This window comes from Salmo salar, chromosome 11 (genome assembly GCF_965601325.2).
Source record: "Salmo salar chromosome 11, fSalSal1, whole genome shotgun sequence".
Classification (NCBI taxonomy): Eukaryota; Metazoa; Chordata; class Actinopteri; order Salmoniformes; family Salmonidae; genus Salmo; species Salmo salar.
This window is the reverse complement of record NC_138301.1, coordinates 111538579-111558280: the sequence shown is the minus strand read 5'-3', so window position 1 is coordinate 111558280 and position 19702 is coordinate 111538579. Positions and strand designations below refer to the sequence as shown.

The window sequence follows — 19702 nt, the reverse complement described above, 5'->3', positions numbered from 1 at the left end:
CGTCTCAAATAAAACTGTGAAGGACCTTGGCGTTACTCTGGACCCTGATCTCTCTTTTGAAGAACATATCAAGACTGTTTCAAGGACAGCTTTTTTCCATCTACGTAACATTGCAAAAATCAGAAACTTTCTGTCCAAAAATGATGCAGAAAAATGTATCCATGCTTTTGTTACTTCTAGGTTGGACTACTGCAATGCTCTACTTTCCGGCTACCCGGATAAAGCACTAGAACCAAAGAATTTGATCATATTACTCCAGTGCTAGCCTCCCTACACTGGCTTCCTGTTAAGGCAAGGGCTGATTTCAAGGTTTTACTGGTAACCTACAAAGCATTACATGGACTTGCTCCTACCTATCTTTCCGATTTGGTCCTGCCGTACAGACCTTTAAGTCTTTACTGAAGACTCATCTCTTCACTAGGTCCTATGATTAAGTGTAGTCTGGCCCAGGGGTGTGAAGGTGAACGGAAAGGCTGGAGCAACGAACCGCCCTTGCTGTCTCTGCCTGGCCGGTTCCCCTCTCTCCACTGGGATTCTCTGCCTCTAACCCTATTACAGGGGCTGAGTCACTGGCTTACTGGTGTTCTTCCATGCCATCCCACGGAGGGGTGCGTCACTTGAGTGGGTTGAGTCACTGACGTGGTCTTCCTGTCTGGGTTGGCGCCACCCCTTGGGTTGTGCCGTGGCGGAGATCTTTGTGGGCTATACTCGGCCTTGTCTCAGGATGGTAAGTTGGTGGTTGTCCCTCCAGTGGTGTGGGGGCTGTGCTTTGGCAAAGTGGGTGGGGTTATATCCTGCCTGTTTTGCCCTGTCCGGGGGTTTCAACGGATGGGGCCACAGTGTCTCCTGACCCCTCCTGTCTCAGCCTCCAGTATTTATGCTGCAGTAGTTTATGTGTCAGGGGGCTAGGGTCAGTCTGTTACATCTGGAGTATTTCTCTTGTCTTATCCGGTGTCCTGTGTGAATTTAAATATGCTCTCTCTAATTCTCTCTTTATCTCTTTCTTTCTCTCTCTCGGAGGACCTCAGCCCTAGGACCATGCCTCAGGACTACCTGGCATGATGACTCCTTGCTGTCCCCAGTCCACCTGGCCGTGCTGCTGCTCCAGTTTCAACTGTTCTGCCTGTGGCTATGGAACCCTGACCTGTTCACCGGACGTGCTACCTGTCCCAGATCTGCTGTCCCAGACCTGCTGGAACCCTGACCTGTTCATCGGACGTGCTACCTGTCCCAGACCTGCTGTTTTCAACTCTCTAGAGACAGCAGGAGCGGTAGAGATACTCTCAAAGATTGGCTATGAAAAAGCCAACTGACACTTAGTCTTGAGTTGCTGACTTGTTGCACCCTCGACAACTACTATGATTATTATTATTTGACCATGCTGGTCATTTATGAACATTTGAACATCTTGGCCATGTGCTGTTATAATCTCCACCCGGCACAGCCAGAAGAGGACTGGCCACCCCTCATAGCCTGGTTCCTCTCTAGGTTTCTTCCTAGGTTTTGGCCTTTCTAGGGAGTTTTTCCTAGCCACCGTGCTTCTACACCTGCATTGCTTGCTGTTTGGGGTTTTAGGCTGGGTTTCTGTACAGCACTTTGAGATATCAGCTGATGTAAGAAGGGCTATATAAATAAATGTGATTCGATTTGACATACTATACAGCCAGGTTCCTCTGCATACATACTATACAGCCAGGTTCCTCTGCATACATACTATACAGCCAGGTTCCTCAGCATACATACTGCGTGCAGCCACAGGAAGGCCAAAAAGATCATCAAGGACCACAACCACCCGAGCCACTGCCTGTTCACCCTGCTATCATCCAGAAGGCGAGGTCAGTACAGGTGCATCAAAGCGGGGACTGAGAGACTGAAAAACAGCTTCTATCTCAAGGCCATCAGACTGTTAAACAGCCATCACTAACATTGAGTGGCTGCTGCCAACATACTGACTCAACTCCATCCACTTTAATAATGGAAAAATTGATGTAATCAATTTATCACGAGCCACTTTATATTATATAATGTTTACTTACCCTACATTACTCATCTCATATGTATATACTGTACGCTATACCATCAACTGCATCTTGCCATCTTGATGTAATGTATCACTAGCCACTTTAAATAATCTTTTCATACCCTACATTACTCATCTCAAATGTATATACTGTACTCTATAACATCTACTGCATCTTGCCATCTTGATGTAATGTATCACTAGCCACTTTAAACAATGGCACTTTATATACTGCTCAAAAAAATAAAGGGAACACTTAAACAACAATGTAACTTCAAGTCAATCACACTTCTGTGAAATCAAACTGTCCACTTAGGAAGCAACACTGATTGACAATACATTTCACATGCTGTTGTGCAAATGGAATAGACAACAGGTGGAAATTATAGGCAATTAGCAAGACACCCCCAATAAAGGAGTGGTTCTGCAGGTGGACCACAGACCACTTCTCAGTTCCTATGCTTCCTGGATGATGTTTTGGTCACTTTTGAATGTTGGCAGTGTTTTCACTCTAGTGGTAGCATGAGACGGAGTCTACAACCCACACAAGTGGCTCAGGTAGTGCAGCTCATCCAGGATGTCACATCAATGCGAGCTGTGGCAAGAAGGTTTGCTGTGTCTGTCAGCGTAGTGTCCAGAGCATGGAGGCGCTACCAGGAGACAGGCCAGTACATCAGGAGACGTGGAGGAGGCCGTAGGAGGGCAACAACCCAGCAGCAGGACCGCTACCTCCGCCTTTGTGCAAGGAGGAGCAGGAGGAGCACTGCCAGAGCCCTGCAAAATAACCTCCAGCAGGCCACAAATGTGCATGTGTCTGCTCAAACGGTCAGATACAGACTCCATGAGGGTGGTATGAGGGCCCGCCGTCCACAGGTGGGGGTTGTGCTTATAGCCCAACACCGTGCAGGACGTTTGGCATTTGCCAGAGAACACCAAGATTGGCAAATTCGCCACTGGCGCCCTGTGCTCTTCACAGATGAAAGTAGGTTCACACTGAGCACGTGACAGATGTGACAGAGTCTGGAGACGCCGTGGAGAACGTTCTGCAACATCCTCCAGCATGACCGGTTTGGCGGTGGGTCAGTCATGGTGTGGGGTGGCATTTCTTTGGGGGGGCCACACAGCCCTCCATGTGCTCGCCAGAGGTAGCCTGACTGCCATTAGGTACTGAGATGAGATCCTCAGACCCCTTGTGAGACCATATGCTGGTGTGGTTGGCCCTGGGTTCCTCCTAATGCAAGACAATGCTAGACCTCATGTGGCTAGAGTGTGTCAGCAGTTCCTGCAAGAGGAAGGCATTGATGCTATGGACTGGCCCGCCCATTCCCCAGACCTGAATCCAATTGAGCACATCTGGGACATCATGTCTCGCTCCATCCACCAACGCCACGTTGCACCACAGACTGTCCAGGAGTTGGCAGATGCTTTAGTCCAGATCTGGCAGGAGATCCCTCAGGAGACCATCCGCCACCTAAGGAGCATGCCCAGGCGTTGTAGGGAGGTCATACAGGCACGTGGAGGCCACACACACTACTGAGCCTCATTTTTACTTGTTTTAAGGACATTACATCAAAGTTGGATCAGTCTGTAGTGTGGTTTTCCACTTTAATTTTGAGTGTGACTCCAAATCCAGACCTCCATGGGTTGATAAATTGGATTTCCATTGATTATTTTTGTGTGATTTTGTTGTCAGCACATTCAACTATGTAAAGAAAAACGTATTTAATAAGATTATTTATTTCATTCAGATCTAGGATGTGTTGTTTAAGTGTTCCCTTTATTTTTTGGAGCAGTGTATAATGTTTTCATACCCTACATTACTCGTCTCACATGTATATACTGTACCCTATACCATCTACTGCATCTTGCCTATGCCGTTCGGCCATCACTCATTTATATATTTTTATGTACATATTCGTATTCATTCCTTTACACTTGTGTGTATAAGGTAGTTGTTGTGGAATTGTTAGGTTATATTACTTGTTAGATATTACTGCATGGTCAGAACCAGAAGCATTTTGCCACACTTGCATTAACACCTGCTAACCATGTGTATGTGACAAATAAATTTGATTTAGATTTTTTACATACTGCATACAACCAGTGTAACGGTCGTCGTGAGGAATGGACCAAGGCGCAGCGGGTTGAGTGCTCATAATTAAACTTTTAATGTGAACACTGATAAACAACAAAACAAGACCACGATGACAAACAGTCTTGACGGCAACACACAGCAATACAAGAACAACCTCCCACAAAACCCCATGAAAACAAACTCCTAATTATAGGACCTTCAATCAGAAGCAACGATAACCAGCTGCTTCCAATTTAAGGTCCAACCCCAATAAACTAAACATAGAACTACAATAGACTAGATAGAACATAGAAATATACTAACATAGAACAATACAACAACAAAAAACGGAATACATAAACCAAACACCCCTCTACATACACATACAACCCGAACCATATAAAACAAATACCCCCCTGCCACGTCCTGACCAAACTACAATAACAAATAACCCCTATACTGGTCAGGACGTGACAACCAGATACAGCATAATGCTATAAACAATGGGGTTTGATGAAGAACCATCAAACATTTCATGTAGCACCATCAAGCATTTCATGTAGCACAATCAAACATTTCATGTAGCACCATCAAGTATTTCATGTAGCACCATCAAGTATTTCATGTAGCACCATCAAACATTTCATGTAGCACCATCAAGCATTTCATGTAGCACAATCAAACATTTCATGTAGCACCATGAAGTATTTCATGTAGCACCATCAAACATTTCATGTAGCACCATCAAGCATTTCATGTAGCACAATCAAACATTTCATGTAGCACCATCAAGTATTTCATGTAGCACCATCAAGTATTTCATGTAGCACCATCAAACATTTCATGTAGCACCATCAAGTATTTCATGTAGCACCATCAAGTATTTCATGTAGCACCATCAAGTATTTCAATCCAACATACTTAAAAAAATGTAACTCCTAGACCCCTGAGGACTTTTTCAAATTGTGAACTAACAATAAACAGGTGCGTTGTACTGTAGCTTCGGTCCTTCGTAGCTCAGTTTGTAGAGCTTTGTGCTTGTAATGCCAGAGCAGTGAGTTCGATTCCTGGGACCACCCATATGTAAAATGTATCCACGCATGACATAAAATGTATGCACGCATAAAAGTGTCTGCTAAATAATATATATTCTGTTATATATTACCAGAATGTATATATAATAAGCTAACTCAATATGTCCTCTTTTCCATTTATGTAGATTGGCAGAGAACCATTCAATGTTCTTTTACCTGGTGTGAAATCTTTGATAACTGTCAGACAATCGAAATAATTGAGCTGTCAAGTTAGCAGAAGATATTGGAAAAGAAGGATAGTGTGTGTTTTGTGTGTGTGTGTGTATGTGTGTGTTTTGTGTGTGTGTGCATGTGTGTTACCACCTAGAGGATGAACGTGAACCACCGAGCACCGATATCCAATATTAAAGTCGAGTCTTCTCGCTTTATTCCACCAGGCTGAATCTCTGTCTCGACCTAGGGTCCAATATGACATTGAAAGATATCCTCCAGCTTCCTGTGTGAACAGGTAATCACTTACGGCAGATCCGTTATGTCTTCTAAGTGATGATATTACTCTCTCAAAATGCACTCCATTTAGGAAAATGTTATTTGACTCAAGACTCCTGAAATAATTATCAGATGAGAAATAAGTTGGCACTCCCACCTGTTCATTCCCACCTGATTGTTCTCTTTACTCTTTCCTTCTCTCATCTAAATTATATTTCCTCAGCTAAAAGACCTTTCCGGTCTCCTACCATAAAGGGATTTCTTTAGAAGAGTAATGTTATTCAGTTCTTACACCAAATATTTAATCAATACTCCCTCACTTGCTGTGAACAAATCCCTCTGACTCAAACTGAACAAATAGGTAATCTTTCATTGTCATATAGGCCCCAAATGCAATGCCAAATACCCCTTTGTATGAGTAAAAAAAATGAAAAATGTCTTGTGGAACTTACTTGCCCAGTTCCTCAAACATCTGGAATTCCTCAGTGAAGCGGGTGCAGATGGTGGTGGTCATGATCTGAGGTGGAGGGTTTCAGGTGGCCCTTTAGTCGAGTGCTTTTTGGAGTGGAAGCGATTGGAAGCGATAGATAGAGGATGGTTGGAAGCCTTGATGAGAGCCAAGCTTCTCTATCACTATCCTGATCTACGGAGTGGAAGTGAAGGGGGGCAATGCTGGCTGTCAGTTTTGCTCCAACATTTCGCCCGCCCGCTTCGCCTGGTTCCTCCAATCGCAGCTCTGCCTGCACTCCTGAATACACAGCCCCATTGCCATGGCAACTGCATCCCCCTCCTCTCCAAGCGCACACTTCACAGGCAGACAGACAGACAGACAGGCAGACAGGCAGACAGACAGACAGACAGACAGACAGACAGACAGACAGACAGACAGACAGACAGACAGACAGACAGACAGACAGACAGACAGACAGACAGACAGACAGACAGACAGACAGACAGACAGACAGACAGACAGACAGACAGACAGACAGACAGACAGACAGACAGACAGACAGACAGACAGGAGAGGAGGCAGCTTAACACGGTGGCGTTCAAACAGTGCACACATATAGACAACCACATACATGAGCACAAACACGTAAACATATGTGCATACACGCATATACTTAGCAAAGTGTAAGATGAAATATACATCCATTTCAATCCACTAATATAACTAATCATGCAACCAAGCAAGTCCCAAAGACATTAAGATATCAATCATTTAACTTTTGATTAAGGAATCATTAATATCTCTAATTTCTTCAGTCTGAATATATTTCTCTGATGTACTATTATGTTATTATTATGAAAATAACAAACCAACAAACTGTAGGCCCTCACAATGAAGGTTAAGTCAGAATCCAGAATCGTATTATTCTGTACATAAATCCGAGACACTCCATTTAGTATGATATGCTACGTTTCGTATGGTAGGCATTCATTTGTGGATGTCCAACATGTTCGCGAATTTGAAAAATATACAATATGCTACGAATTTGAAAAATGTATGATATGCTACAAATTCTAGCTAGGTGCTAATGTTAGCTATCTGGATAACTTTAGCTAGGCTAGGGGTTAGGGTTAGGGGTTAAGGTTAAGTTTAGGAGTTAAGTTAAAGGGGAAGGGTTAGCTAAAAGGGTTAGGGTTAGGGAAATGGTTAGCTAACATGCTAAATAATTGAAAAGTAACTCAAAAGTAGTAAGTATTTGAAAAGTTGCTAATTAACAAAACTGGTCTGTGACGAGATTTGAAATCACAACCTTTGGGTTTCTAGATGTTCCCATTATACACCTACCTATCCACCCCCACCCACCCTCCCTACTTTCATTTTTGCCTTAACCTTCTATCTCATGTAACCATACCAAACGTATCATATCATACTAAATGGAGTGTCCCGTATTTACATGTACCATGTTACGTCTAGTCTATGAGACCAGGCTGTATAGCCTGCAGGTTAATGCATTACACGCCATGATCAATGACCAGATACTAGTCTAGTGGAAACCATGTCACATATAGCCTAAAGGGAATATATCCTAATTATTCATGAAGAAGATATTTAAGGTCTTTGTCACTTGATTTCTGCATAGCCCCTTTGTCAATCACAACACATTCAGCCACTAACCCACTCAGCCCATTGTGAACCTGTACACCCCACTGGGAAAAACAAAAAGCTTGACTAAGTCATTTCTCCTTGTTGACGTATACAGTCTGTCTCTGACACAGTTGGGAGATTCATGAAGATTTCATCACAGCCCTTCCCCCTCTTCCATACTTCCAATAGAGATACAGTATACCGACACTCCTGCTAAACAAGCAACGTTGGAAATATGTTCTACCCTCTTGTGGCTTTGAGTCAGTAACTCAATGCCACTCAAAGTAACTCAAAGACACTCCCGCAGATCGCCTGGTCCACCCTTAGGGGTATCAGCCCGGCTCAGGGCTTTGTGATTCACTTCTATTACAGGCCACGTATTGGCCACATGGCTTTGTTGCTGTCAAGCCTGGACAAGGCTGAGCGTTCACGGTCTGCTGGATGCGAGTGCATCTCTTCAGAAAGCAGAGAGTGATAGAGAAAGGGGGGGGGGGGGGGGGTGACTTGGAGGGGGAGAGAGATAGGCCTTCTTTCCCTATACATTTAGATTTCAGTCAATTAGCAAATGCTCCCATCTAGAGAGACTTCCATAAGTGCCTTCCTGTGTGGGAGCTGAAACAACTACAGTCCATAACATGAGCATCATTAGTAAAACATTATATTTCACTAATGAACAAGATGGTGGAATACAGTATCATGCTGTACAATCTCAACAACAGACTCTTAGGCATCAATCTCCTCCTTGACTGACACCTGCAAAAATGAGTTGGTTAGGACAAAAATGTTGTATAAACTGAGTAATAAATTAGAAAACTGTAGAGAATGGAAAGGGTTTGGATCCACATATATCATCTAAATGTCCAGCAGGTCTCCCTGGAATAACACACACACACACACACACACACACACACACACACACACACACACACACACACACACACACACACACACACACACACACACACACACACACACACACACACACACACACACACACACACACACACCTGGGGAAGCCTGAGCCAACAGGAGCCACATTCAATGGATGAAGTCAGACCCAGTCTATGGATGAAGTCAGACCCAGTCTATGGATGAAGTCAGACCCAGTCTATGGATGAAGTCAGACCCAGTCTATGGATAAAGTCAGACCCAGTCGTGGTCTTCCTGTCTGGGTTGCCCCCCCCCCCCCCCCCCTTGGGTTGTGCCGTGGCGGAGATCTTTGTGGGCTATACTCGGCCTTGTCTTAGGACGGTAAGTTGGTGGTTGGAGACATCCCTCTAGTGGTGTGGGGGCTGTGCTTTGGCAAAGTGGGTGGGGTTATATCCTGCCTGTTTGGCCCTGTCCGGGGGTATCATCGGATGGGGCCACAGTGTCTTCTGATCCCTCCTGTCTCAGCCTCCAGTATTTATGCTGCAGTACTTTATGTGTCGGCGGGCTAGGGTCAGTCTGTTACATCTGAAGTATTTCTCTTGTCTTATCCGGTGTCCTGTGTGAATTTAAATATGCTCTCTCTAATTCTCTCTTTCTTTCTTTCCCTAGGACCATGCCTCAGGACTACCTGGCATGATGACTCCTTGCTGTTCCCAGTCCACCTGGCCGTGCTGCTGCTCCAGTTTCAACTGTTCTGCCTGCGGCTATGGAACCCTGACCTGTTCACCGGACGTGCTTGTTGCACCCTTGACAACTACTATGATTATTATTATTTGACCATGCTGGTCATTTATGAACATTTTAACATCTTGACCATGTTCTGTTATAATATCCACCTGGCACAGCCAGAAGAGGACTGGCCACCCCTCATAGCCTGGTTCCTCTCTAGGTTTCTTCCTAGGTTTTTGGCCTTTCTACAGAGTTTTTCCTAGGGAGTTTTTCCTAGCCACCGTGCTTCTTTCACATGCATTGCTTGCTGTTTGGGGTTTTAGGCTGGGTTTCTGTACAGCACTTTGAGATATCAGCTGATGTACGAAGGGCTATATAAATACATTTGATTTGATTTGATTTGGTCTATGGATGAAGTCAGTCCCATTTTATGGATGCTGTCAGACCCAGTCTATGGATGAAGGCAGTCCCAGTCTATGGATGAAGTCAGACCCAGTCTATGGATGCTGTCAGACCCATTCTATGGACGCTGTCAGACCCAGTCTATGGACGCTGTCAGACCCAGTCTATGGATGAAGTCAGACCCAGTCTATGGACGCTGTCAGACCCAGTCTATGGATGAAGTCAGACCCAGTCTATGGATGCTGTCAGACCCAGTCTATGGATGAAGTCAGACCCAGTCTATGGACGCTGGCAGACCCAGTCTATGGATGAAGTCAGACCCAGTCTATGGATGCTGTCAGACCCAGTCTATGGATGCTGTCAGACCCAGTCTATGGACGCTGTCAGACCCAGTCTATGGATGAAGTCAGACCCAGTCTATGGACGCTGGCAGACCCAGTCTATGGATGAAGTCAGACCCAGTCTATGGATGCTGTCAGACCCAGTCTATGGATGCTGTCAGACCCAGTCTATGGACGCTGTCAGACCCAGTCTATGGACGCTGTCAGACCCAGTCTATGGATGAAGTCAGACCCAGTCTATGGACGCTGTCAGACCCAGTCTATGGATGAAGTCAGACCCAGTCTATGGATGCTGTCAGACCCAGTCTATGGATGCTGTCAGACCCAGTCTATGGATGAAGTCAGACCCAGTCTATGGACGCTGGCAGACCCAGTCTATGGATGAAGTCAGACCCAGTCTATGGATGCTGTCAGACCCAGTCTATGGATGCTGTCAGACCCAGTCTATGGACGCTGTCAGACCCAGTCTATGGATGCTGTCAGACCCAGTCTATGGATGAAGTCAGACCCAGTCTATGGACGCTGTCAGACCCAGTCTATGGATGAAGTCAGACCCAGTCTATGGGACAGATCTCTGCAGCCAGGGACAGAGCTAACCCAGAGATGGATAGAGACAGGCTGGTCAGTGTTGATCTTCATCTGGAAATCCCAATTCCCTGTTGGTTTCTGGCAGGCGGCCTATCGCCTCAATCAGAACAACCTGCTCTAGTTGATGTTTCTTTATAATGTGATGTGAACACATCTATTCAGGCATCTCACAGAGCTGTTAATTTGCCACATGTGGTGAAAAGAGGGGCTTCCAAGGTGCATTACATCACCAAACATTATAATTGCCCCTGTTGAAGACCCAAGGCACTAATGGAGTGGGATATGACACAGGATAATGACTGTCCCCAAGTGTTGACAGGTGGTATGACACTCACATCAATGTGTTGATTTTACATTGAATAACGGTTCAGCAAATACTGAGGCACTGAAGAATGAATGATTCTCACATATCTAATTGGATCACAGGTTGTCCTAGGCCTAATTCATTTAAATGGAAACACCTTAAGATCACAAGGTCTATCTGGGAAACCAAATACAGTATGTGTCATATGTATAGTATGACATAATGATGGAAATGTATGAGCAGGGCAATATTCCCCGTACACTCAAATTGACATCATGAGTAATGAATTGAAGCCAATAAACCTCCATGAGCCAACATGAAGTATTGTCCTCAGATCAGGGCGGCAGGTAGCCTAGCTGTTAAGAGTGTTGGGCTGACAACCGAAAGGCCTGGAATAAAAGCAGAGAGGTTAAGATAGAAGAGAGGACATAGGCTACAAAGTGTGTGGGCTCATTGAGGGTGACTCATATAACCATCCTGGAAGGAATAAACAAATCCAGGTCTTGCAACGTATCAGTGATATGAAGATGCATGTATATGTCATATGTTTGGCCTCTCTTTAAGGAGATGAGTGTGTGTGTGTGTGTGTGTGTGTGTGTGTATTTCGGCTGCCTCCTAGCAAGTTGTGCTAACGTTGTGGGCTAACGAGCAGAGAGAGAGAGAGCGGACATTTGAAAACTCATCTGGGCAGGCAATCAGCCAGAGCAGCATTTGATATTACAGTACTTGAAGCTGTGCTACTCTTAGCTGGATTATAATGCTGTGAGCAGGTGCCCTGACTCTGGCCTGTTCCTCTACTGTAATGTCCTCCACTGTAGGAGGCCCAGATACAGTGGTGATTCTAATGGATCAAAGGGGATTTTGACAAATGTACAAGTGATTATACAGACTATTCTCCCTGCTTTAACAGTCTTCTAGTTCCACAGCAACAAGAGCAAAACTCCACAACTGGTCCTAAATACTTCCTCTGTCACTAATGACATTCAGTGGCCTATCTTACCTTTTTCGAACTAGTGTTTGTCTCTACTGAATGCCATGAGTTCCCCAGGGATTCCTGAGGCTCCTTCCTGCAGTTCTGCTCCTGTAGGATTTAGCTATCTGACAGACATGATCAACATCAGTGGTGCCTCTGCCTGACTGCCTGACTACCTGACTGGTTGGCTGACTACCTGACTGGCTGCCTGACTCGCAGACTGACTACCTGACTGCCTGACTACTTGTCTGCCTGACTACTTGTCTGCCTGGCTGCCTGCTTGGCTGCCTGACTGGCTGCCTGACTACCTGACTGACAGCCAGGGTGCAATGCTAGGTTTAGGGTCAATTCCCATTTCAATACCTGTCAATTCCGGAAGTGTTGACAGTCTCTTCAATGCTTTTCAATTGGGAAAATGTTGAATTGGAATTGGGTTTACTTTCTGAATTGACTGGAATTAAAATGGAATTGACCCTATCCCTGCAGCCTACTTAGTGGGAGAGCTGTCTTACTGTGGAGACAGTGGACGCACAGTCGATGTTAGAAGACATTAGAAAAGCTTTGCTAACTCTTAGGAAATACAAATTATTAAGATTGAATTATATAGCTAAAAGAAATATGTGGATATTCATTAAATTTACTATACTATTATTGCTGAGGAATGCTCTGTAGATAGAATTCAAACTGAGGTCTAACAAGTCTGAGCAGATCTTTCCCCTCCAATCTAACTAAAATTGATAGGATGTGCATTGTGTAGAGGAAAACGCAGAGGTGTGTGAGAGCGAGTCAAAATTAAGTCTGACTATTCCCCAGGCTCCATGATATGACTATCCCCCAGGCTCCATGATAAGACTATCCCCCAGGCTCCATGATATGACTATACCCCAGGCTCCATGATATGACTATCCCCCAGGCTCCATGATAAGACTATCCCCCAGGCTCCATGATATGACTATCCCCCAGGCTCCATGATATGACTACTCCCCAGGCTCCATGATATGACTATCCCCCAGGCTCCATGATAAGACTATCCCCCAGGCTCCATGATATGACTATCCCCCAGGCTCCATGATAAGACTATACCCCAGGCTCCATGACAAAACTATCCCCCAGGCTCCATGATATGACTATCCCCCAGGCTCCATGATATGACTATCCCCCAGGCTCCATGATATGACTATCCCCCAGGCTCCATGATAAGATTATCCCCCAGGCTCCATGATATGACTATACCCCAGGCTCCATGATAAGACTACACCCCAGGCTCCATGATAAGACTATACCCCAGGCTCCATGATATGACTATTCCCCAGGCTCCATGATATGACTATACCCCAGGCTCCATGATATGACTATTCCCCAGGCTCCATGATAAGACTATCCCCCAGGCTCCATGATATGACTATACCCCAGGCTCCATGACAAAACTATCCCCCAGGCTCCATGATATGACTATCCCCCAGGCTCCGTGATAAGACTATACCCCAGGCTTCATGATAAGACTATCCCCCAGGCTCCATGATATGACTATACCCCAGGCTCCATGATATGACTATCCCCCAGGCTCCATGATAAGACTTTACCCCAGGCTCCATGATATGACTATCCCCCAGGCTCCATGATATGACTATCCCCCAGGCTCCATGATAAGACTATACCCCAGGCTCCATGATATGACTATCCCCCAGGCTCCATGATATGACTATCCCCCAGGCTCCATGATATGACTATACCCCAGGCTCCATGATATGACTATCCCCCAGGCTCCATGATAAGACTATACCCCAGGCTCCATGATATGACTATCCCCCAGGCTCCATGATATGACTATCCCCCAGGCTCCATGATATGACTATCCCCCAGGCTCCATGATATGACTATACCCCAGGCTCCATGATATGACTATCCCCCAGGCTCCATGATAAGACTATACCCCAGGCTCCATGATATGACTATTCCCCAGGCTCCATGATATGACTATCCCCCAGGCTCCATGATATGACTATCCCCCAGGCTCCATGATAAGACTATACCCCAGGCTCCATGATATTACTATACCCTGTGCTCCATGATGTAATGATGCTGAAGAGTGTAAATCACTTGAATGTCAACAATGTTGACAGCCTCAGTTATGTATGTTTCTACCGTGCAGTGGGCCATAACCTTTTTCCCCAACTATTGCATGTTGTTAGCGCATGAGGATATGCAGGATCTGAGCGAGAGAGAGAGCGAATGAGAGAGAGAGATCAGGTAACAACAGGGGTTGATGTGACTGACATTGATGGTCCAAACCCAGACTTCAGTCTAGTGAGCAGAGAACATTCTTTGGCAGTAGTCATGGTAACATGAGATGAGGCTGAGGCATGCCAGTACTATATGGAGTAATGGATCAGATTAGGAGACTTTGGGTTGAGTTTGTCTGCAGGGTCCGTGAGTGCAGCCAGGGATACAGGCAGCTGCACCATAGAATCAAGCTCTGGAAGAGAACTGGCAGGGAGTTCAGAGGCCAAGCTAGTGGTGAAAAACCTGTTGTTGCCTGAAATGTCGCTAGCTCTGGACACAATATTTCACATCTGAAAGAAATCTGGGTAACACTTTATTTGAATAGTCCAAATAGTAGACGGTTTAGATGTAGTAGATGGTTTAGATGTAGTAGATGGTTTAGATGTAGTATTTGGTTTAGATGTAGTATTTGGTTTAGATGTAGTAGATGGTTTAGATGTAGTAGATGGTTTAGATGTAGTAGATGGTTTAGATGTAGTAGAGGGTTTAGATGTAGTAGATGGTTTAGATGTAGTAGATGGTTTAGATGTAGTAGATGGTTTCGATGTAGTAGTTGGTTTAGATGTAGTAGATGGTTTAGATGTAGTAGATGGTTTAGATGTAGTAGTTGGTTTAGATGTAGTAGATGGTTTAGATGTAGTAGTTGGTTTAGATGTAGTAGATGGTTTCGATGTAGTAGTTGGTTTAGATGTAGTAGAGGGTTTAGATGTAGTAGAGGGTTTAGATGTAGTAGATGGTTTAGATGTAGTAGATGGTTTAGATGTAGTAGATGGTTTAGATGTAGTAGTTGGTTTAGATGTAGTAGATGGTTTAGATGTAGTAGATGGTTTAGATGTAGTAGTTGGTTTAGATGTAGTAGTTGGTTTAGATGTAGTAGATGGTTTAGATGTAGTAGTTGGTTTAGATGTAGTAGTTGGTTTAGATGTAGTAGATGGTTTAGATGTAGTAGATGGTTTAGATGTAGTAGATGGTTTAGATGTAGTAGAGGGTTTAGATGTAGTAGATGGTTTAGATGTAGTAGATGGTTTAGATGGTCAGTATATGGTGAATAACTGTCAACAACATTTAAACTATCTACTAACCCTAGCCCTAACCCTAACCTTAACACATATCCTAACCCTAAACTTAACACACATCCTAACCCTAAACTTAAAGGCCCAGTGTAGTCAAAATTCAAATGTTCCTGTGTTTTGTATCATATTGTACAACAGCTGATGAAACTAACACGGTAAAAGTGTGAAAATATTGTATCAGCGTTATTTCCTTATAGCTGCTGGTTGAAAATACAATCTACACATGACCATCTAATCAGCAGGTTTACAAGGACGGGAGTTTTAGCTTGTCTGGGGACATCACCAGGCGATGAATTGGTTAACAGACCAATAACAAAGCGAGTTCCAAACCTTTCTGCCAATAACAGCTAGTATTCAGTTTCCCCCTCCCAACTCAGACCACTCCCAGACAGTCCTAGCAAAATTCTTGCTTGAGAATTTATTTAGCTAAATAGCTATGTGTCAATTTTAATGTACAACTATTACAGTAAGGTAATTATTGTTAACCAGAAATGATTTGTGTCACGTATACTCCCTCTCCGGCGCTCAAGGTCGTCAGGGTGCTCATTATTCTAAACCCTACCCTAACCCTAACTGTAACCTTAGCAAGCAGTTGCTTATCAACAGGAACACCTGCTCTTTCCAAGACAAAGACTGACCAGGTGAATCCAGGTGAAAGCTATGATCCCTTATAGATGTCACTTGTCACTTCAATCAGTGTATGTAGTTGAAGGGGAGGAGAGGTTAAAGAAGGATTTTTAAGACTTGAGACATGGATTGTGTTTGTGTGCCATTCAGAGGGTGAATGGGAAAGACAAAATATTGAAGTACCTTTGAAGGGGGTATGGTAGTAGGTGCCAAGCGCAGCGGTTTGTGTCAAGAACTGCAACACTGCTGGGTTTTTCCACACTCAACAGTTTCCTGTGTGTATCAAGAATGGTCCCCCACCCAAAGGACATCCAGCCAACTTGACACAACTGTGGGAAGCATTGGAGTCAACATGGGCCAGCATCCCTGTGGAACGCTTCCGACACCTTGTAGAGTCCATGCCCTGACGAATTGAGGTGGTTCTGTGGACAATACAATATTAGGAAGGTGTTCCTAATGTTTTGTTTGGGACTATCCAAATAATGTGTGACAAAAATGTGTCTCAGTCATAAGGAGCGAACCACAGTGATAAGAATAACATTATAACATGTAAAGAAATCATGAGTCACTCAACACAATCATCTGCTGCCTGACAACTGCATTGTGTCAACTCTGACAAGCTTCTTCTCTGAGAGCTCACTAATAGAAACAAATTCATTCTGTAATTCCTCCTCTACCACATCCATACATTTCTCTTAGCTGTCTTTTATATTCAAGCCAAATCAAATTGTATTTGTCACATGCGCCGAATACAACACCTTACAGTGAAATGCTTACTTACCAAATCAAATCAAATCAAATGTATTTATATAGCCCTTCGTACATCAGCTGATATCTCAAAGTGCTGTACAGAAACCCAGCCTAAAACCCCAAACAGCAAGCAATGCATGTGAAAGAAGCACGGTGGCTAGGAAAAACTCCATAGGAAAAACTCCCTAGAAAGGCCAAAACCTAGGAAGAAACCTAGAGAGGAACCAGGCTATGAGGGGTGGCCAGTCCTCTTCTGGCTGTGCAGGGTGGATATTATAACAGAACATGGTCAAGATGTTAAAATGTTCATAAATTACCAGCATGGTCAAATAATAATAATCATAGTAGTTGTCGAGGGTGCAACAAGCACGTCCGGTGAACAGGTCAGGGTTCCATAGCCGCAGGCAGAGCAGTTGAAACTGGAGCAGCAGCACGGCCAGGTGGACTGGGGACAGCAAGGAGTCATCATAGCAGGTAGTCCTGAGGCATGGTCCTAGGGCTCAGGTCCTCCGAGAGAAAGACAGAAAGAGAGAAAGAGAGAATTAGAGAGAGCATATTTAAATTTACACAGGACACGGATAAGACAAGAGAAATACTCCAGATGTAACAGACTGACCCTAGCCCCCCGACACATAAAGTACTGCAGCATAAATACTGGAGGCTGAGACAGGAGGGATTAGAAGACACTGTGGCCCCATCCGATGATACCCCCGGACAGGGCCAAACAGGCAGGATATAACCCCACCCACTTTGCCAAAGCACAGCCCCCACACCACTAGAGGGATGTCTCCAACCACCAACTTACCGTCCTAAGACAAGGCCGAGTATAGCCCACAACGATCTCCGCCACGGCACAACCCAAGGGGGGGCGCCAACCCAGACAGGAAGACCACGTCAGTGACTCAACCCACTCAAGTGACACACCCCTCCCATGGACGGCATGGAAGAACACCAGTAAGCCAGTGACTCAGCCCCTGTAAAAGGGTTAGAGGCAGAGAATCCCAGTGGAAAGAGGGGAACCGGCAAGGCAGAGACAGCAAGGGCGGTTCGTTGCTCCAGCCTTTCCGTTCACCTTCACACTCCTGGGCCAGACTATACTTAATCATAGGACCTACTGAAGAGATAAGTCTTCTGTAAAGACTTAAAGGTTGAGACTGAGTCTGCGTCTCTCACATTGGTAGGCAGACCATTCCATAAAAATGGAGCTCTATAGGAGAAAGCCCTACCTCCAGCCGTTTGCTTAGAAATTCTAGGGACAATTAGGAGGCCTGCGTCTTGTGACCGTAGCGTACGTGTAGGTATGTACGGCAGGACCAAATCGGAAAGATAGGTAGGAGCAAGCCCATGTAATGCTTTGTAGGTTAGCAGTAAAACCTTGAAATCAGCCCTTGCCTTGACAGGAAGCCAGTGTAGGGAGGCTAGCACTGGAGTAATATGATCCAATTTTTTGGTTCTAGTCAGGATTCTAGCAGCCGTATTTAGCACTAACTGAAGTTTGTTTAGTGCTTTATCCGGGTAGCCGGAAAGTAGAGCATTGCAGTAGTCCAGCCTAGAAGTAACAAAAGCATGGATTAATTTTTCTGCGTCATTTTTGGACAGAAAGTTTCTGATTTTTGCAATGTTACGTAGATGGAAAAAAGCTGTCCTTGAAACAGTCTTGATATGTTCTTCAAAAGAGAGATCAGGGTCCAGAGTAACGCCGAGGTCCTTCACAGTTTTATTTGAGACGACTGTACAACCATCCAGATTAATTGTCAGATTCAACAGAAGATCTCTTTGTTTCTTGGGACCTAGAACAAGCATCTCTGTTTTGTCCGAGTTTAAAAGTAGAAAGTTTGCAGCCATCCACTTCTTTATGTCTGAAACACAGGCTTCTAGCGAGGGCAATTTTGGGGCTTCACCATGTTTCATTGAAATGTACAGCTGTGTGTCATCCGCATAGCAATGAAATTTAACATTATGTTTTCGAATGACATCCCCAAGAGGTAAAATATATAGTGAAAACAATAGTGGTCCTAAAACGGAACCTTGAGGAAACCTTGAGGAAACTTACAAGCCCTTAACCAACAATGCAGTTTTAAGAAAAATAATAGTTAAGAAAATATTTACTAAATAAACTAAAGTTGTTTTTTTTAATTACAATTTACACTTGTCAATTCTCCTTTTCATACTGGTAAAGGTCACAGGAGGATTGTAGCTCACATAGTAAAAGCTCTTCAGGTAGCACAACATCGACAGTGCAATAAACTCCATGGCTAAGTAGAATGGGGAGTAAATGGCCTAAAATGGCAATATCTCCCATTAACTCTATGTAGAGTCATCTCTATGAGAGATTCACATTACTGTGAAAAGACAAAATCATGTGCATCAAGATCTGTCCATGTCATTAATCAGACAGTAGTAATGGCCAGTGAGTCAGTCTTGGTTCACTTTAGATGCATTAGGGTATTTAATAAATGCACTTATCCTATCTCTATCTCTCTCCCCCTCCTAGTTACCCCCTCTCTCTCACACACACACAGCTGGACAGAGATCGTCTGTCATCTCTTCGTCTTCTATTCCAAGAGACGTCTGCCCTCTCTATAGTTCCCTTATGGAGACTAACATCTGCTTTACTGAACAGTTAAGAGATAATGGCCCAAGCATTTTTCCTGGACATTTTGTTTTTCTTGGATGCCTCAGATTCCGAGATATCATTAACTATTTTTTGAGATGATGAGTCTCTCTGCAGCTGCTCCTCTTACAATCTTGAGTGTTTTTGAAAGCCACTGTAATACTTTGACTTACTACTAGAGTAGTTTTCTTGGAGTGCTTCCTGAAAGCTTGTGTCATGCAGTGTTGAGGGAAATCTGGGAGAGGGAGAGCAGAGTCTAAGACTATCGTGTGTTGATGAATACATTATTTACAGTGTGTAGAGGGAGTAGGTTGAATCAACTAGATTCAGCCGTGGGACGATTTTTTTCTTGAGTGGAGGGTTAGGGGGTTGGAACATAATTACAAATAATTTTTAGACTGCTAATTGACTGCAATTGGCCCAAACAGATATAATA

The 19702-nt window shown here is 44.3% G+C and overlaps 1 protein-coding gene across 3 annotated transcripts in view; it reads right to left on the bottom strand.

Moving 5' to 3' along the window:
* The window catches only part of camk2a (calcium/calmodulin-dependent protein kinase II alpha), a 156444-nt gene extending 150083 nt beyond the window's left edge, over positions 1-6361 (bottom strand). Inside the window, exon 1 of one of the 3 annotated variants that reach the window (XM_082958280.1) lies at positions 6070-6361. In XM_082958280.1, coding sequence (XP_082814406.1) covers positions 6070-6131 — 62 coding nt within the window. In that variant the 5' untranslated portion in view covers positions 6132-6361. The remainder of the gene's footprint in view (positions 1-6069) is intronic. The other 2 variants (XM_082958281.1, XM_014129575.3) reach the window with 2 other exon arrangements.
* Between the last annotated feature and the right edge of the window lie 13341 nt (positions 6362-19702).